A 21,513-nucleotide genomic window follows, 5' to 3' on the forward strand; every position below is an offset into this window, starting at 1 on the left:
AGAATTTACTGACTAGACCATAGTAGTGACAAATGCAGTGATATGTATGATATTGTTTGATGTACTGGCTTAGGAGAAGCACGTATTCTGCATTTTCTGTCTGCAGCAGACAACTTGAAATTGACAATGATATGATCATACACAGAAGTAAGAGGCTGCTGAAATGCACCCAGTTGGAGGAGAAAATATACATTCACCTCTGAAGTAAAAAGTTGTACTACAACAATGTCTTTGCTCATTCAACCAATGTTTATAAGATACCTACAAAATTCCAGACACTGCAAAAGGCACTAGAACTATAAACATGAACAAAATGTTATGGAACAGAGATAAACAANTGAAGGGAAGAGTTGCATATCTCTCCCTTTAAGTTAAAAGCTAGAAACGATACAGCCTAGTGGGGAAGGCACATCAAAAGACAGGCTGAAAGTTAGGTCTCTTCTGCCAGTCAGCCAAGTAGTGAACGCGAAGGAAAACCTGAAAGGAAATTAAAAGCACTACTCCAGTGAACACATGAATGATAAGAAAGTAAAACAGCCTTCGTGCTGATATGGAGAACATTTTAGTGGTCTGGCTAGAAGATCAAACCATCCACGACACTCCTTTAAGCCAAAGCCTAATACAGAACAAGGCCCTGACTCTCTTCAATTCTGTGAAGGCTGAGAGAGACGAGAAAGCTGCGGAAGAAAAGTGTGAAGCTAGTAGAGGTTGGTTCATGATGTTTAAGGCAAGAAGCTGTCTCCATAGCATAAAGTGCAGGGTGAGGCAGCAAGTGCTCATGTGGAAGTGCAGCAGGTTACCCAGAAGATCTAGCTGCCACCACTGATGATGGTGGATACGCCGAACAACAGATTTTCAATGTGGCTACAACAGCCTTACACTGGAAGAAGATGCCAGCTAGGACTTCGATAGCTAGAGAGGAGAAGTCAATGCCTGGCTTCAAAGCTTCAAAGGACAGGCTGACTCTCTTGTTAGGAGCTAATACAGCTGGTGACTTTAAATCAAAGCCAGTGCTCATTTACCATTCTGAAAATCCTAGGGCCCTTAAGAATTATGCTAAATCTATTCTGCCAGTGTTCCATAAATGGAACAACAAAGCCTGGATGATAGTACATCTGTTTACAGCATGCTTTATTGAATATTTTAAGCCCACTGGTTACATGTACTGCCCAGAAAAAAAGATTTCTTTTAAACCATTACTGCTCATTGACAGTGCACCTCGTCACCCAAGAGCTCTGATAAATATGTATAGATTAATATTTTCATGCCTGCTAACATAATATCCATTCTGCAACACATGGATCAAGGAGTCATTTCAAATTTCAAGTACATTTATTTGAGAAATATGTTTTATAAGACGGTAGCTGCCTTAGATAGTGATTCTGCTGATGGACCTGAGCAAACTAAATTGAAAGTCTTCTGGTAAGGATTGACCATTCTTAGCCACTCTGCAATTCATAGGGGGAAGTTAAAATATCAACATTAACAGGAATTTGGAAAAAGTTGATTCTAACTCTCATGAATAACTTTGAGGGGTTCAAGACTTCCATGCAGGAACTTACTGCAGATGTGGTGGAAATAGCAGGAGAGCTAGAATTGGAAGTGGAGCTGAAGATGTGACTGAATTGCTGCAATCTCATGAAAACTTTAACAAATGAGGAGTTGCTTCTTATGGATGAGCAAAGAAAGTGGTGTCTTGCAATGAAATCTACTCCTGGTGAAGATGCTGTGAACGTTGTTGAAATAACAACGAAGGATTTAGGATATTACCTAAATTTAGTTGATAAAAAAGTGGTAGGGTTGAAAAGGACTGACTCCAATTTTGAAAAAAAGTTCTATTGTGAGTTAAATGCTGTCAAACAGCATCACATGGTACAGAGAAACCTTTTATGAAAGGAAGAGTCAATTGATGTGGTAAATTTCATTGCTGCCTTATTTTAAGAAATTGCCACAGCCACCCCACCCTTCAGCAGCTAGTACCCTGATCAGTCAGTAGCCATCAACACAGAGGCAAGACCCCCCACCAACCAAAAGATTATGACTCACTGAAGGTTCAAATCTTCATTAGCATTTTTTTAGCAATAAAGTGGTTTTTGAGATATGTACATTTCTTAGATATAATGCTATTGCACACTTAATAGATTACAGTATAGTGTAAACAACTTTTATATGCATTGGAAAAAGAAATCATGACTTACTTTATTGTGATATTCACTCTATTGTGGTGGTCTGGAACCAAATCTGCAAATCTCCAGGGTATACCATGTATTATTACAACTATCGTTGTCATGCTATTAGCAAGCGTCTTCTCAGATGAATTGATTGCGAATGTGAGTGCCAAAGATTTGTTTTGAACTTTCCAAAAGGAAAATGTTCATGAGAAACTCATTTTAAAAATTTCCTCCTGGTTGGGCTATTTGAAAACTTCTAAAAAGTAAGAAAGAAAGAAAAAAAAAAGGAAAGTAAAGAAGACAAAAAGGAAGAAAGGAAGAAAGGGGGGAGGGAAGAAGAAAACAAAGAAAAGAAAAGAGCAAAAGAAAGAAAGAGAAGGAAGGAAGGAAAGGAGGAGGGCAGGCAGGCAGGCCAGTTAAGGGTTATTATGATGGTCAGAAGGCTATGGAGGCTTTTGCCTTGTAAAGGTCACAAGGCTGATGGTTAGCCAACTCTAATATCCAAAAGAAAATTGCTCAATTCTTTTTTAACGGGAACAGTTACTTGAGAGAATGGGCTGCTAATCACATCAGGCCACAAAGTTCTGCCACAGCCTGGGTTTGTGACAATTTCCTTCTTGCTACATATGCATGCACCCTTAAATATAATATAGCATCGTCTTGCATGTTTATGGGGCCATAGCAAATTACCCTGCAATTTGCTTTTTGGTTCCCTTTCCTCTAAGACTATCCTGTCTACTCTTCTCCAGTGAAGAGACCCTTGATATCTCGAGGAAATGATTTCATGCTTAACGCTGATGAAAAAAGAAGACCTCTGCATGACTCATGTCTGGGTCTACACTGATTTCCAGCAAGTGTCACTGAAGCTGTTAGACACAGTTGTACCCATCAAGAGGACACTTTGGGGGCGGGGCCCAATGTTAACAGCCAGAAGGGAGGGCGAGACCTTTTAGTTGGAAACTATTGCTCCTAGAGAGTACTATCTTCTCTTTTTCTTTCTGTTTCTCTCTTCTCTTTCCATTTTAAATTAAATAACTATTAATCCTTTTGGGAAAACGAAGTCAGAAATTTTAAGATTTGATACGACTGAGCAATTCTGTTGAAGAGCTAGGAAGTTGAGAGAGGGATTTCACGCAGCGTTAAAGGATCTTTGCAAACCTATCCTGTGTAGCCACAGAAAAATCTCATTAATTTGAACCTCGCTAATGCATAATTATAATAGCACTAAAAAAAAAAGAAAAGAAAAGCATTGTTCAGTTTGTGAAAAAGGAATTCATGAAGCAAAATAATAGGGGAAATGAGATGTTATGATGGATGCTTTTGTGCTTCAGAAGGAAACACTTTCAACTGTAATTTAGAAAAACTCATTTACATGCAAACAATTGCCACATGATGTAAAAAATATTCTCCATTAAATCCGTTTCTTGAAGAACCACTACTTTGTAAGTTAAAACATTAATTTTCCTATTTTAAAATCACAAGATATAATAAAACACTCTCTTGATACAGTGGTTCAGGACAATCATAAAGATTCAATCTCACATAGGCTTTTTGGGAAAACAAAAAGATTTTCTTTGAGAAATGGCTCTGTGGGAGCCACTTTCTTCTATGGGCTTTTTGGTTTCATGAAGCCACCACATTCTGAGAAACAGATGAAACGAACCATGCTCTGGAGAGACGCTGGGGGTGAAGGATAAGATACCATTCCTACCCTCAGGAATCTTGCAGTTTAGTGGGGAATTGGGATTCGCATGACAGGAGAGAAGAAAAAAACATCAAGAAAAGAAAAAATAGGAATGAGAAAATGACAAAGTGCTCCTAACAAAAGTCTCAGGGGAGCTCCTCCCACACTCTTAGTTCAGGCACCCTGGACTGTCAGGAGCCCAGGTACTGTGCAGATGCAGCAGGGTCACCCCTGGTACAGATGACCCTTGTTTCTGGGTATCCGAGGTGCGGGCATGAGCAATGGGCACCAGCACTGACTGAGCACTTGGCTGCTCCTGCCTGTCAAACTGCCAGGTCCCAGTGTCCTGCTGCTCAGTCACCTTGGCTAGCAGGCCTGCACTGGGCTGCCTAGGGGTCCTTTTGTCTGGCATCCTTCCTTTCCGTCAGGATATTCCTTACCACAGAAAGGTCTATATCCCTGTGTGTCATAAGTGAAGAAGAAAGACACCATTACAAAAACAAAGGCACAGAAAATCCATTTGGGAATTTCAAACCCTTACCTATGGTCTCCCCCAGCCAGCATGCCCTTGAAGTATTTAAAAATAATAGTATATTCATCTTCCTCTATTCTCAGTCTCACGACAAAAGTTTTTAGAAATCGCTTCTTTAGTCAGATGTGTTCCCCTAGGAAACACTGAATAGCTATTAATTCTCTTCCCAGTCCAGTTTGTAAAAGGGATAGATAAAAGACAAATGATCTAGAAATTTCTGTCTCTGCACACGTTCGCAGACTCGGACACGCACACATACACACACACAAACAAGTAAACTATAAAACCATATTTTTCTTTCTCATAGAAATAGCTGGTGATAACTTTTCAGAGATAGAGGATATTCCCAGGGACAAGATTTTTACTAAATGAATTAAAATCTCACTTTTACTTAATTAAGAACTACGTGCTAGAAAGTGTGCAAGCCATTTCACATGAATTATTTTTAATTTGTGTAACAATCCTGCAGGATAGATAGTATTATCTTCACCCTTGCAGATGAGTGGACCCAGGCTTCAAGGAGTAAGTGATGTGATATTTGAGTCCAGGAGGACCTCAGTCTTCCTTTTATGTCAGTTGCTACTTTTTAGTGGTTTTTCATCAAAACCTCAGACTACCTAAGACCTCAGAAATTCTGCTTTTAGTAAAAAGTGTATTATTCTAGGAGTCAGGTGTATTTGCAGTAATAAAAACCAATAGAACTCCCAGAGAAAGACAAATAACCTCTGTAGGCATCTAAAAAATATACTTGATTGTTCCTTAAAAACAAACACAAAAAACAAATTCTTTCACAATAACTAAAAGCCATATTATAGGGAAATCCCTCTCTGAAAATTACAATTTTTTTAGACTTCATGGGGAGGGGAGGGAGTGTGGAAATTAAATGGTTCTTGTGGTTGAGAGGAGAGATTTATTTTCTATTCAATAACCATATTATAGGGAAATCCCTCTCTGAAAATTACAATTTTTTTAGACTTCATGGGGAGGGGAAGGGAGTGTGGAAATTAAATGGTTCTTGTGGTTGAGAGGAGAGATTTATTTTCTATTCAATAGACAGACTAACCCAAACATGCACCAGGAAAGAAAAAAAGACAACAGCAAACAGAGTGATATCGGTTTCGAGGATATCACTCTGAACTTGGAGTCAGAAAACTTGGTTGCAGTTCTTTCTCTATTTTTTGACAGCTGTGCAATCTTGGACAGATCATCCAGCAACATCTAATGTGTCCATAAAATAAAGATAATAATATATTCCTTCCCTAACTTATTGGTTTGTGATGAGATTCATTACACAGACACACACACATATGATTTTCAAAATGATACAGTGTTACCCAAATACAAGGTACCATTTTTTATTACAAAGAATGAAGTCATTGGCAGCAGACTAAAGAAAATGACGCAATTTAATCCATTGCTCTGTAGTCTTTCCAGATACAGAGGTATTTAAAATATGCTAGATAGCACGCATTTTCATAAAATAGGCAAGCATCATTTAGTAAACAAATGAGCCATACTCCAAATTGGTGTGCTTGTACTGAAAATATTTATGTTGCCAGTATTTTGTTTTGAAGAGTAGTATTTCTCAACGCATTACAGTGGAATTACCTGGGGTGCTTATTAAAGATGAACAGTCCAAAGCACCAGCCTTTCTGAAAGGTGAAATCTATGCTGTTCCTTTTTACATACTGCCCAAGTGATTCTTAAGAACAAGAAAATTAAAGATTGAGTACAATATGGAGCAACCTCCAAAATAGGTCAATTTGAACTATAAAGATTTTACTCGATGTGGAGTTTTATTTAATACAACAGCTTTGGTTTATGAGGTTTATTTGGTTTATTCTTCTTATTTATAAGCAGAAGGTTAAATTTCATGCCCGTCATGAACCTCTGAGTGCCACAAAATGATAAACATCATGAGATCATCTGTAGTTGGTGCATAATCTCATTTTAGAGGTCCTGAGGCTCATAAGGGCAATCATCCCATCACCATTTCCCTTGCTTGCTTGACTTCTTTTTCTTGCTTTTCTATTACAATAAAGTTTCAATTTAAAAAATCCAGAGCATCTCTTGCAAGCTTTGTCTGCAAGCAATACTCCTTAATGTAACATCCATGAAAGAGCAGAAGGAGAACAGGCACCTCTTTTGCCACTCTATGATGAGTAGTGCTAACAACTAGATGAACATTTGGTTTTCCTTTGGAATAAAGGATATATTGTTTGATGTACTGGCTTAGGAGAAGCACGTATTCTGCATTTTCTGTCTGCAGCAGACAACTTGAAATTGACAATGATATGATCATACACAGAAGTAAGAGGCTGCTGAAATGCACCCAGTTGGAGGAGAAAATATACATTCACCTCTGAAGTAAAAAGTTGTACTACAACAATGTCTTTGCTCATTCAACCAATGTTTATAAGATACCTACAAAATTCCAGACACTGCAAAAGGCACTAGAACTATAAACATGAACAAAATGTTATGGAACAGAGATAAACAATAACAATGCCCCTATCAAAGGACAGTTGATAAAAGGGAGGCTTTAATAAAATAGAGAAGAAAATTTTCCAGTTTGGAGATGGTCAAATCTCTGTGATTGATTTCCCTGCTGTCTCCATGCAGACAAATAAAGTATTCTTTTCTGAACGTTTTATTTGAAAAGCCGAGGTGGAAGAAATCCCACTTACTGTAAGACCTACACTCGGGCTCACTAAGCCCACATCCATTGACTGCTCCCATCAGACACCTTGTGGCGAGATGGTGGAGTAGGTGCAGAAAGGTTTCTAAAGCACTTTATGTCTCAAGAGGAAGAAAAGGCTCGTAAATGTCCAAGCCTTTCTCTCTTTGGAAGCTCATAGAGAAAGAGAAATCTTTCATCATAGGAAGTAGAGCTTACAGGACTGAAAGAAAGGGTCTAGACCATCTGGTGCACCACGAAACATGAGGCAAAAGCTCTTTCTCCAGAGCACTGTAACTCCAGCTACGGCAGTTCAGCTAAACCTTAGCAACAGACTGGGCAGTGGGACTAAAGTCTGGATAGACCAGGGGACGGGAGAACGAGCTGAGGCGTTTTTCTGGCTTTCTCCTTCCCACTCCAGTCCAGTCTGCAAACTGCCCTTGCACGTGTGGTGTGCTCCACCTGTGCTCAGAGTTCTCATCAGGCTCAGCCTCCTAAGAGGGACATGCAGTGGGGCTGGCACTTGACTGCCTGCCTCTCCCCATCTCATCCTTTCACTGTCATCTCCCCTTTCCATCGCGACCACACATGCTCTGGTTTCAGCCACACAGAACTTCTTACAACTCCCCACCCTCTAGAGTGTTCCTCTTGATCACAGTTGAAGATCCACAGGAAAAGCTTTCTGGTCAGTGGGTTGATCCTTCCCATCTCTACTCAGCTCCTGAGCAGGTCAGGTGCTTCCTCTCACGTGCTCCCATACACCTTCCACCATAAGCAAACCATGTCTTGTGTTGCATGATTGTGAATATCTGTTTTCACAGACAGGTTGTAAGTCCCTTAAACAGAGGGACTATCATTTTTCATCTTCATGTCCCAGAATCTAGCACAGTTCCATGACACACAGTAAGCCCAGATGGACCTTTGTTGAATGAATGACTAGCTGAATTAACAGAGCTGTGTTATTCCCCATCCGTCACCCCAAACCACACTTAGAGTACTTTTTTCCTGATCTTCCTGCTTTGACACAAATCCCTGCCAATAATAAAACATAATTATCCTGTGAGGAAAAAGAAAAGACCTGCAAGTGATTTCTAAGTAAAGGTGGTATATGTCTAGGGTCTGTATTTTGGTGATTCTATGGCAATAGCCTTGTGAGGATTTTGTTAAACAGTCTAATAAAGCACCAAACTCCCAGGCTTTCTGACATCCACCCTCCCCCATTCTAAGAAGAAATAACTAACTTACAACAAGATCTTCTTCATTTGGCTCTTCGAGGAAAAAGAAAAGACCTGCAAGTGATTTCTAAGTAAAGGTGGTATATGTCTAGGGTCTGTCTTTTGGTGATTCTATGGCAATAGCCTTGCGAGGATTTTGTTAAACAGTCTAATAAAGCACCAAGCTCCCAGGCTTTCTGACATCCACCCTCCCCCATTCTAAGAAGAAATAACTAACTTACAACAAGATCTTCTTCATTTGGCTCTTGCATAGCCTTTTCTTTCTCTTATTTATTTACTTGTTTCACAAATATTTATTGAGTGTTTTCCATATACTAGGCACCATTTTTAGAATCTGGTGATATAATAATGAACAAAACAGACAATAATCCCTCACTGAGCTTTTTATTCTAGTGACAGAAAGAGACAATAAATAAGATAAATAAGTAAAATATATAATATGCCTGGTAATGATGAATCCTGAGGATAAAAAATAAAGGAGGAAAAGGACAGAAAAAATTACAGACAAAAAATAAAGGACAGAAAGTATTAGAGGGAATTAAAATTTTAGATAGAATAGCCAGAGAAAGCCTTCCTGACATCTGAGTAAAAATCTGAACAGGTGAAGATGGAATACGTGTGGACACCTGGGAGAAGAGCACACTGGCACAGGGAACCACACTGACAAAGGCTTCAAGGCAGGAGTGTCCAGGCTTGTTCAGAAAGCAGCCAAGAGGCCATGGTGAAGATGGAATACGTGTGGACACCTGGGAGAAGAGCACACTGGCACAGGGAACCACACTCACAAAGGCTCCAAGGCAGGAGTGTCCAGGCTTGTTCAGAAAGCAGCCAAGAGGCCATCATGGCAAGACTAGAGAGAGCCAAGCAAATCAGAAAGGGAAAGGTGGTCACTGGTGAAAGGAGGCCACAGAACTGAGAGTCCAGGTTCTGGAAGATTCAAATGTACAGATGTGGAAATCAATGAGAGTTCTGATAGGAGGGTTAGCTAAAGTGACTATGACCAGGAACTAAAGTTTTTAAGAAGTAAGGGCACGGGGTGGTCTAAGGGTCAGAATATGACTTCGGGGCGAGGGTAGTGAGTGGCTTATACTGTTGGCATTAGATTCAAATGTGAGTGATTTTAGGGAGGAAGGAGAGAAAATGGCTTGGAAGTGGCAATGAAGAGAGAGGCGGACACCGAGCCCTCTCCCAGGCCCAGGGGCAGGAAGGCTGGGAGAGAGAAAGCAGTGACCGGAGACCCCTGCAGGGACCAGAGTCCTCAGGAGAGAGCCAGGTCTCAGATGGAAAAGAAAGCCTATGGAAAGCCCGGGAAGATGCTGAGAATGCAGTGGATTTTGCTGATGGTGCATTTTGAATAGCAGAGGGACCAGGGAAAGGGTTTAGAAAGGGTGGGAGATGGAGACAGGAAAGACGATTCTGTTCTAACTCAGCTCCTTTACTCACTCTCTTCTGTTTTTACTTTTATTTTCATCTTTTCTAATCCATCCTTCCCTTTCCATCCTTCTTTCATTTTTATGCAGTTCTTTGGCTTATCCTAACTTTTCCTGTCCTATTATTCATCAGTAGTAATTTTCCTCTTTCATTTTCTTTCCTGCTCTTTATGTTTCTGAGCCTTCCTCTTATTTCATCTTTTAAACTTTCCTTTAGATGGGGGCCATCTTTTTTCTCAAGCTTTCCTCTTTTCTCCCCTGGAGGTTTAATCCTTCTTTCTAGGAACGATCCATGTGACTGTTTGCTTTAAGGGTGTTTTGAAAGCCTCTGAATTACCCCAAGGGATATCCTGTCAGTTGAGAACTGCTCAGGACGCCTTACCTCTTTGGCACAGAAAAACGTCCCTTTCCTTACCTGGATTTTGACAGGTTCCATCCAGTGTTCCAGAGTGTCCACAGTGATGTTTTCTGGCAGCATCACAGGATCACTAGGGGGAATTACACACGATGGGAAACACACCGCACCTGAAGGAACAGAAATTTACAACAGAGGCTTCAACTTCTCAGGCCTCAATCTTTATCATCCTGGAAGCAATAGCTTTGATTTTCCAAGAGTAATTCCTTTCTGTACAATGGGCCATCACATTATGATGGTTATAGGTAGGGATAACATTTATCTACTGTGTATCTGAGGGGATACTTTTCCCCTAATTGGTAAAGAACCACTGCCTGAAGTTAACTCCCCTTGCCCCGAGTGCCCCCTCCTATGCCCGGTCCAGTATAACCCCTCCACTGGGATCTCTGAATGTCTACATCATATAGCAAATAAGAAATTAACTCTTGGAGCTCCAGCAGACCTCCAAGACCCTATTCTAGGACTCTAGCTCACCAAAATCTATTCTCATTCGCTGATGCCTTTTGAGTATATTTAATATCATTTCTGCTTATATGGTCTCCTGGAAGCTTACAATTGTAGCAACTACTACCTAAGGTCTTGACTAAATGGGGGGAAAAAGGCCAAGAAATTATGAAATTACCCCAGGGAATATCCTGTCTGTTGCTACACTGACAATCACTGCATTGGCAGCCAAGAAACCTAAGTGATTAGAGGAGGAAGCAATGGAAAATCAGAAGCAGAGACTCTGGCCATACGTTGGTCTCTCAAAGGAAAACCTTGCTGTGTTCCCTTGCAAGTGGGGTCCAAAAGTCTACTAAAATTCTATTCCAAGAAAACACCCTCTCAGGGTTCTCTGTTTTCTCATCGATAGATGTGATAATCTCCAAGATTCTTTTCAGCTCCCAATCTATGTTTCTATGTTTTTCAGTAACTTTTATAATAATCAAAAGAACTACATCACTCTTAAGGATTCTAGATATATGAGTATATGATATTTTAATGCAGAAATTAGAGGCCTAAAGGATGAAAATTTGTTTATGAAACACCACCAGGAGCATATCTGAGCTCCGTGATACTTCATGCCTAACCACAAGACATCGCAGTGCAAAAAGCACCTTGAAGATATTAAAGAACCATTTCAGAAACTAATGAGGTTTCTAATTCCTCAGATTATATTCATTGGCATTATACAGGTTAGAATGCCCTATCAAATTACTCTTTGCCTGCTCAGTTCAGAACTTAAGAGTAATCTTAAGAGGCTTTGCACAAACTGCAACTCTTTTCTATGATGCTTAGGACCAGCCAGGGCAAAGTAGAGTCAACATCGCTATAAATCAGCTCTGGCCACAAAGGCCTTTACTTGCAATTACTTGAAGAAGAAGCTGCCCAAAGGGTCTGGAGGCTGGTCCCCTGGAGGGAAAAATGGCTGAAGAGCAGTGCAAACAACTACAATCTCAAATTGTCCCTTTTAGGAACTCTCTGCTCCAGTAACAAACACAGGGAGAATGGAGAATCCCAGCACACACACACTGTGTGGCTACACACCACACCTTTCCTCTTGCAACTCCAAGTCCTGCCACATTTCTATCCACTCTCCTCCCTGCAGATCTGTCATAGATTTATTTTTTTACTGAAACAGCTAAGAGTCAATATGACTTCCATCCACTCCTCAAGGAGAACAGTGTGTCTGATTCAGGACTCAGCTAGGCCTATCAACAGGATGACTTGGGAACAGACTTCAGCACCCCTTCCCATCCTTACCAATCCCGTATCCCTGTTCACACTTGAACTCTACAAAATTCAGCTCCGACGGGGGTGGTGGGCATTCCCCTTGCACGTTCTCACACAACTTGAACTCCTGGGTCCACAGCCCTTCTTGAGTGCAGAGGGTGGGAAGCTAGAATATCAAAGGTGAAGAATATCTCCATTACCATTTTGACTTCATTGAGGGTGGGTAAAAGTGGCCTGATGAAATGGTTCTTCAACTTCTAGAACCTGGACTAAAGGACATTATTCAAACAATAAACAATTTTGTTATTGGGGAAAAAAAAAACCCAAGACAATTATTTGCTGTTTTTGTGTGACAGAATCATGAACAAAGTCATAAATAAATTAACAGAATTTATTAACAATGTATTCTTTGGATATAAGGATATGATGACCTATCAGTTGTAGCCCGTGGATTCTGAGTTATTTTGGAATTTTTCCCAGATGGTGTTGTTTTGCATTGATTCATCCAACTATCCCACAAATGCTGCTTGTGGCAAATGTCAGGGTTTTTCAAGATGAGTTTCATTCAGTGAAACCAATTCATAATTTTCCTAAAGGTGTTTTTGCCTTTCTGCTTGGATGGATACAACATAGTTGCTTTTGGTCTCATCAAAGCTCTATTTCCTTTCTCCACATGTGTGCAGGTTTGTGGAACTCTTGGCTTCACATCCCCAATAATCTCAAAGTAGACTCTGTCAAGAACACAGAGAGTAGCACTAACTCACAAAGCCCAAGAAAGTAAGACTTTAGCAAAATAGATAATCCTCCCTTTGTCTGGCCAGCTCCTTGGTTCCTCAACCAATGAGCACAAACAGATGTGTTTGATTTCTCAGGGGTCTCGTTTTATTGCATATTCTGTTCACATCTGTTTTTCAGTGCTTACCTCGGAGTGCTGGGCACTAAGATAAAGACACAGGCCAGCGGAGCAATCAAGGTCATTGATCTTTGCCTAGGAAGTCTGCTTGACTTCCTGTCTCATGTATGTGTGTGGTACTTAAAAAGGTTCTAAAATAAAATTGATTTGAGTCACACAACCACGATAAGACTGTGGTTTTCATTTGAAACCTCTTGCATCAAAATCCTAGTAGGATAATAGTCAAAGAGCACTTTCGGCTTTGCCAAGGAATTTGTGTTTCTGTTCAGGACTCTGTTCTACTAAAAAACACAACAACAACAACAACCAAAAAAAAACCAAAAAACATTATACTAGGACTTCCAGCCAACTAAGGTCAGCAACCATGCATGAGAAAAGATCACATTGCCAAACCAGGATCCCAGCATTTTAGGATATACCCAGGTACTCAACCCATCATTTCTTCTTATCCCAGAGGAAGTTCTGAACTTGGGAGAGAACATTCCATAAACATGGTACCTTCTGAATTCCCTATCAGATAATATCAACACCCTGGTTAGAATTCCAACTTGGTAAGGCCCTGCCTGTTCAAATCACTTATACCCAACATTCTTGAATTGACCACCAAGATTAGAACATAGCCTCATCCAAAGCAAAGTTCAAGAAGTCATCCCTACCTTTCTACTTTCCTGGTTACAGTTGAGCACACACTGGCTGTCCAGCTTGAAGCCATTGGTACATTCATACATGCCTTCAAAAACAGGAGAAGGGGGCTCACACTCCACAGGGATGCAGCTGCCTTGTTCCCAGATTCCACCTTCCAGGCACTGTACCTTCAGGAACTTGCTGATAAGAAAAAACAAAATAGCCCGTCAGATTCCCTGAAGGAGGCAGGGGAGAGGACTGGATCCTCAGAAGCATGTGATAGGGGTGAGCAAAAAGACAGGGGCAGATGGTCTTGTCAGCCAAAGGTCCCAGCACCCCAGTCTAATTTCTAAGTCACAGAACTGCACATACTGTCTATTTATTAGCAGTGGTAGTCATAGGTGTTGTACAGTAATATCTGATATATTACTCTCAAGAGAGTTTGATAAATAGCACAGCATCTAGATTGTCTACAGTTGAGTTTTCTTTGAGATTTCCATCTTGGAGAAGTCTCACGTCTAAGTACACTGGGAAATGCCAGGCAGGATGGAATACAGAAAAGGTTATCACACAGTCAGGGGATGAATCAGAAGTGATTTGAGGATCATCAGTGTTAAGGAGATATAATTGATGAAGTTGCTAATACTGACTAGTTCTTCAGAGAGGGGAGAAGTGCAGTATTATGAGTCCTCCTTTTTTTTTTTTTTTTTTTTTTTTTTCCATGTCCAGCAACGGATCGCAACCCTCAGTGTTGCCCCCGTACCGGACCGGGGACCGGCAACGGGATTGCAACCCTCGGCGCTGCTCCTGCGCCTCGCTCAGCCAGTGAGCGGGAACCGGTCTGTATGTGGGATCCGAACCCTCGGGCGGGAGCGCCACCGCGCTTCCCAAGCGGCGCACTGTAGCAGTGCGCCACCGGGCCGGCCCATGAGTCCTCCTTTTAAACAGAGACTCTTAACCTAACCTTCAGAAGACCAGTATTTCCCTGAGAGTACTACAACTGTTTTGTTTGTTTACAAGTCCATTTTTTTCCTTACGAAGGGTTTATATCTTTCACCAGATTTTCGAAGTAGACCTGACTCAATACTGCCCTGGAAGAACTTCCCCTCCTTCTCACGCACAGGCGTGACCCCAACCAGACAGATTGCATTTGAGGTGCATGTGAGTCAGTGGAATTACTGTTTTAACATATCCACTTTTGATTCAGATAAACTTGTGATTCAAAGTATAAATAACTCTTTGGCCATTGACTCTCAACCACGTGGTAGCCTTAAATTGCTATTTTCTAGTGTCATGATGCCCTTTTCAAATTTAAATATGCCCACCGTCCCGTGCATGCAGCCCTTTAATTGGCTATTGTACAATGCCTCCAGTGCGCTTCCCCAGTACTCTAATTTTATGCTAGTGTAACATTTACCACATTGTCTTATAAATGTGCACATCTGTCTTTCCCACTAGATTGAAAGCTTCCAGAAGGCAGAGGTTGTGTCTTATTTTTGTTTTTAATTCCCAAGTGCTAAAATAATCTATGACTTATATTAGGCATTAAATAAATATTTGCTAAATTGAACTGAAGGGCAGGCACATCACAAGACCAGTTCCATATTATAACAAACTGAATCATCATAATGCTCTTAATGAATCAGTATTTTTATCCCCATTTTATAGATAAAGAAACATACTGACAGATGTTAAGTAACTTGCCAAAGATCTCACATCACAGATTGCATTTGATTTTAAATAATTTTAATAATAAAATATTTTAATAGTTAATGTATTTTAATAATATCTACTTAGTAATGTGTTTTATGTATTATAAAATAATTATTTGTATGCATTCTTTATTCCCAGGAATATTTTAGGATAGAAATCTGACTTTATGATTGGAATTCTTTGGTTAATGTATTTTAATAATATCTACTTAGTAATGTGTTTTATGTATTATAAAATAATTATTTATATGCATTCTTTATTCCCAGGAATATTTTAGGATAGAAATCTGACTTTATGATTGGAATTCTTTAGCATCATAGTTTATATGGATATGTATCTACTATCTATTAATAATACTATTTTTGAGCTATGCTACAGGTGTTTGGCAAGACACCTACACACATTATTTTGTTGAATTCCTCACACAACACTTAAAGGTAATATTATTATCCACACTTTAGAGAAGGAAGCTGAGCCTGAGAGCGATGTAAAGCCTGCTCCAAGACTCACAGTAAATCCGGCAGACAGGACGTGGGCCTAGGGCTGCTTGCTGCCAAAGCCCGTGGTCTTTCTGGGGATCAGGTTTGACTATTTCTGTCATGCTCCACAGTTCACTCTGATTATTGACAGCGACTCCATCCTACTGAACATCCCACATGGGATGCCACATCCATAAGAGTGGCAAAAAAGATTTAAAATTTTTGCATTGAATAAAAAGTTACATATAGAGAAATACACACATCTTAGTATACAGCTTGGGGAATCTTTACATGTGAATACAGCTGGCTAGCCATGACTCAGATCAAGATACAGAACATTTCCAGCCCCTCAGCATTCCCCCTTGTTTTCTTTTCCAGTTAACCCCCACCTTACCTCCACAGCATACAGCATTCTGTAACATATACTCTTTTGACTTTGATCAGCATACGTTAGTTTTGCCTGGTCTTGAAATTTATCAAATGAAATCACACAGTATGTACTCTTTAGTATATAGCTTCTTTCCTTCAAGGAAGATGCTATTTAAAAATGTCTCTCCAAATCTATTTTCAATGAAGGGTTTGCAATTCTTTTTACTGTAATGAGTCTCCCTTTTGTCTCTCTCCTCGACTAGATATTTTACTTTTCCTTCACATTACGAGTTTATATGCTCCCAGGGACTCTCTTCTTTCTACCACCTCCCACAAATGAAGTCCTCCCCCCACCTCTGATGAACTGACACCCCCCAGCTGGAGTGAGCAGGCAGTACCACTGACACCAGGGGACAGGCAAGGCTGCAAAAACCTTACATGTCAGCATGGTTATAAAGGAAAACCCTTGCTTGGCCAGAATGATAATATTTTGACTTCATGTGGTATTTTTCTCTGAATTGGTTGGAACACTTCAAACATGAAAATAGTCTTCCTTTTCCTTGCCCAGAGCGAAGAACCACTCAAGAATGCCGATTTCATATGTTTCCCTGCCAGTTTAATAACCTCAGGGGTGAGGGTAGACAGATCAAACCTGGATGGGGAAGAGTGAGTCTGGGTGTTTTGGGCGGCACCCAGACAATGTGACAGGCCCTGCACTGCAAACCACCAGCAACTCTCCTACAAGCAGGGAGATTGCTGTAAGAAATGCAGCAGGGTTCACACTGTTCCCCCTGGACCCGAGAGGAGACACTATGGGCAGGAGTAAGAAGAGGCTAGAAGAGTCCTGATTCTCTAGAAGACCCATTTTTATTTTTACAGGGGTTCCTGTGCCCCTCTCAGCCTCATGGTTTCTACTTCTTCCTACTTTCTTCTTCCTTGAACAGAACCTGGCCTTGTATGGTCCTCTCTCCACAGGCCTCTCCAGCCTCTGCATCTCCCTGCATCACACGATGGTCTCTAGATCCCACCCTCAGACTTCCCACATGGCATTTGATTGGTTCCTCATGACCCAATAGCAAGGGCTGTCTCATTCTGCTTGACGCCCTTGTCTACTTATGGCTGGTTCTGGCCAATTTGTTCCAAAAGTGATTGTGATTGTGTCAGGAATTCAGGATGTCCTGGATTCTTCCCAGTTCCAAGAAGTTTGGTTTTCCCATAGGGCCCCTGAAGGGGATGGAAGCCCAAATCCTGCCACCCATCCTGGTCATGTTTCAGTCACTTAGTGTTGTGCACTGAATGTTTGTGTCCCCTGCAAAACTCATTTGGTGAAATCCTAACCCTCGATGTATTAGGAGGTGGGAACTTTGAGAGGTAATTAAGTCACGAGGGTGGAGCTCTCATGACGGGACTAGTGTCATTATAAGAAGAGACACAGAGCTTGCCTTCTCTGCACTCTGTCATGTGAGTACACAGCAAGAAGACAACATCTGCAAACCAGGAAGAGTGCTCTCACCAAAGAAAGGGTCTGCCAGCACCTTGATCTTGGGCTTCCCAGTCTCTAGAACTGTGAGGAATAAATGTTTGTGGTTTAAGCCACTCAGTCTATGGTTCTCTGTTATAGCAGCTCACACTGACTGAGACACAGCAATGGCAGGAGTTTAATCTCCAGTGGTGCCATAGCTGCCTCTGCATTTCTTTGGTGATGTTGAGGAGCAACCTCTAACTCTTTTAAGATCATTAATGAAAAAAACTGGTTTATTCACAATGGTCCAACTCCTTCACATAATGTATGAATCAAAATCCACTAGACTCGGGGCCGGCCCGGTGGCGCACTGCTACAGTGCGCCGCTTGTGAGCGCAGAGGCGCTCCCGCTGAGGGTTCGGATCCCACATACAGACCGGCCGCTCACTGGCTGAGCGAGGTGTGGGCGCAACACCGAGGGTTGCGATCCCGTTGCCGGTCCCGGTCCAGTACGGGCGCGACACTGAGGGTTGCGATCCATTGCCGGTCACGAAAAAAGACAAAAAAAGGAAAAAAAAAAAAAATCCACTAGACTCTTTCAAGTCATGAAGTGAATAGATTTGCATTTGGAAGAACAAAGGCATTGAATACTAGAGCAAAGTACTTGCCAGGACACCAATTCCTAAAACATTCTACTCACTGTCAGCTCCCCATATTTTCTTCATCCCAGTGGAATACAGGAAGCTAAACACATCTCATTTTACACATAGGAAACTGCACTCTAGTAATCATGGAGGTGACTTGCCCAATGTCACACAGCAAGCAAGTCATTGGCAAAAGCAAAAATAGATTTCAAAGTTTTCAAGTTATAATATAACACCCCGACCAGTAGACTAATTGTTTCAAATTACATTTGTAGACCAGCCTCACCAGAATTAGGTAGGAGCTATTTTAAAAACCTAGACTGCCAAGCCTACTGAAACAAATCTCCTGGGATTGGCCTAGGACTCTTATATTTTTAAACTTGTCAGTAGTTTTTATGTGTAGTCAGGTTGGCAAACTACTAAAATCTCTGCTACCTTCCCACACTAGTAAAAATAAGCCATAGGTGTAGAAACCAGAGAGCAAGACCATCTACCTAACACACCTGCAGCTGTCCTGTTTGGTCTTTGCTAAGCACCCAGACTTTTGGTCAGGGTTGTTAGTTGAGTGATCTTGCTTTCTGATTTCTTACTTACTCTGTAAATGGCATCATGAGGAGTTGGGGTTAGAGTAAGGTTTGTATTTATTTTCCCTCTAATTTCTCCTAACAAATCACCACATTTCCAAGTTAGAAGGTGCTTTTTCCAATTTCCAGAATGTGTGGTATCCACCTAGTGCTGAAAATCCAGCTGTGCTCTATCTGCTTCTTACATCATTGCCAGAAATAAAGATCTTGTAATCAAAACTTGGCTGAAAGTTTGATTGATGTTGCTTGAGGCACACATGAGTCTACTCCATCCTTCTATCACCACTACAGGGTTTTAAAAGGTAATACTTATTTTCCATTGGAGAAAATAAAAGTATGATTTGTTGAGTCCAAGAATATCATCATGTCTTTGCCGATCAAAGGCGTCTGGTGTCTACAGTGGGTAGTGCCTCATGAATAACAGCAATAACCAAAAAACAAGAAAATATTGAGCACTTAAGTGCTCTGTACAGAAGCACTGTACACTGTGCACTGTACAGAAGAATATATATCTACATCATTTTGTCCTGAAACCCACCCTGGGCAATAGAGACTATTATTCTCTGAGTTTTAAGTGCTCTGTACAGAAGCACTGTACACTGTGCACTGTACAGAAGAATATATATCTACATCGTTTTGTCCTGAAACCCACCCTGGGCAATAGAGACTATTATTCTCTGAGTTCCTGATTTCCATATCTCCACAAATGCTTCTCCTCAGTCACCCCAGCTCAATAAAGCATCCCACCATCTACCTGGTTGCACAAACTTGAAACAAGGAGAATCACTTATTCTACTCTTTCAATCTCACTTTCTCCCAAGCCCCCATCTGATCTTATGTAATCCATCAGCAAGTCCTGTCAGTTCCTCCCAAATGTTTCTGGAATTTCCCCCCATACCTCTGCATCTCCACAGCCACAAGTGCTAGCCAGAACCTCCATCTCTAACTGGACACCCTACTACTCCTCTGGATCCCTTCCCAACCAGTCAGCAAACATCAGTTGGAGGAAACTTTCATAATAATAAATAAACAAATTGGATGTGTTATTTCCCTGCATAGAATATTTCAACTGCTTTGGTTGCATGAAAAATAAAATCCAAACTTCTCACTTTATCCTATGAGGCCCTGGATGATCTGGTCCCACTTTCTCCCACCTCATTCAGTGCCACATTCCCCTTCTTTAAAGCACATCACCCATACTGGACCTAGTATCTCAAGCACAACCCAAGGTCTTTACTGCCATAGGACGTGGGTGCCATTCTCTCTGCTTACAATGCTTTTCTTTTTGCTCTTCTCCTGACTGGCTCCTTTTCTTTCTTCCTATCTAAGGATAATTTTTACCACCCCAGAGCTTCTTTATTGTACCCCTCTAACCATTTTTTTCAATAAAAGCATCTTTGTTCCTTTCATAGAATGCATATTCTGTTATCATTTTGTTTATTGGATTTACTCCTTTATTGCCAGTCTCCCCCCACTGGAATGGAAGCTTAGTGAGGACAAGACTAAGGATATTCTCAGTGCCCAGCACAGTGTCTAGTACATAAAATATGCCCATAGATATTGGTCCAATGAATGTATGAATGTTTATTTTAATAGGTGAAGTAAGCAAGGTTTCCTGGGGTCATCTAGCTGGTTAATGGCAGAGTAGGGATTTGTGCTGTGATGAGTCTGATCCCAATACTTATGTCATTCATATTCCTAGAAATGAAGCTGCAGATGAATTGCCTCCCCTTACTTAGTGCATTTGTACTGAGGATCCCCGAATTCCACCAAACAGAACATCCCTAAAATGGAGATGTAAGGGAGAGAGGCAACTTCATTATTACCATTATATAGATTAGGAAACTGAAGTGTTAATTGATTAAGTGTTTTGCCTGACACATGGTCAGTTTTGGAACTGAATTAGAAAACCTCTTTACTCAGAATATAGTCTAGCCTCTTACTTCTCACAGTGTGGTCCCTAGAGCAGCAGTGTTGGAACCACTTGGGAGCTTGTTAGAAATAAATCTCAGGATCCACCCAGACTGACTCAATCAGAATCTGCATTTTCAGAAGATCCCAAAGTGATTCCTGTGTGTATTAAAGTTTGACAAGTACTGATCTAGACCATTTTTAAAAACATAGCCCTCTATCCCACCCCAAATAGAACATCAGTACTTCCAAACTCCAAGCCAGTTTTCCTCTTAACAAATTGCAGGCCTGATTTCTCAAGCCAATATCCTAAATGGGGAGCAGGCAGACTTCAGACATGGCCAGTCCACATCCTATTATAGCTAGTCTGCACTCTCTGCTCTGAAGCCTCCCATGTCCTGCTCTAGCCCTTCCTACCAGACAAGAAATAGAACCAGCAGGACCATCCAACCAGATGTATTGGCTTTGGCTTTCCATTCTTCTCTGAATTTAAAAAAAGCTACAAGGATCTTCTTCCATGTAAAATAGAGCTGTTCGGTCAGCATAAGCAACCTGCTAACTCCTAAAAGTGTATGGCCTGTTCTGCTTCTATGCCCCACCCCTCACTTTTATGTTTGGACTTTCTGCTGCTAAATCTTAGATTGGCAGGTGCAATAACACCCTGCCCCTAGGTCTGAACACCTCAACTCAAGTTTGGGGCCCCTTCCCCATCTTCCACTGCTGCTGTCCTGATTATCCACATCCAGACTCTCCCACTTCAAGTTCAACAACCCCACTTCATCTTTTTCCATGAGTTAGTTAGTAAGTTTGTTTGTTTGTTTTATCCCTCTCATCTATTCTCCATTCAGCTGACAGGGCTCTTTCTACCAAATGTGCTCAGCTTACTCCCAGATCTAAAAACAACTGAGGTTTCTTCAGGGCACGTGATTTATTCATTTATTTATTTATTTATTTATT

At 41.0% G+C, this 21,513-nt stretch overlaps 1 protein-coding gene across 1 annotated transcript in view; it reads right to left on the reverse strand.

Moving 5' to 3' along the window:
• The window catches only part of LOC103603048 (pappalysin-2-like), a gene marked incomplete at its 3' end in the record, with an annotated part of 159,354 nt that overhangs the window by 7,505 nt on the left and 130,336 nt on the right, over positions 1-21,513 (reverse strand). Inside the window, exons 16-18 of the mRNA XM_008587526.1 lie at positions 13,427-13,595; positions 11,888-12,023; positions 10,145-10,254 (exon numbers count right to left, since the gene is read on the reverse strand). Of these exons, the coding sequence (XP_008585748.1) occupies positions 10,145-10,254; positions 11,888-12,023; positions 13,427-13,595 (415 nt within the window). The remainder of the gene's footprint in view (positions 1-10,144; positions 10,255-11,887; positions 12,024-13,426; positions 13,596-21,513) is intronic.

Source organism: Galeopterus variegatus, unplaced genomic scaffold (genome assembly GCF_000696425.1).
Source record: "Galeopterus variegatus unplaced genomic scaffold, G_variegatus-3.0.2 Scaffold4411, whole genome shotgun sequence".
Classification (NCBI taxonomy): Eukaryota; Metazoa; Chordata; class Mammalia; order Dermoptera; family Cynocephalidae; genus Galeopterus; species Galeopterus variegatus.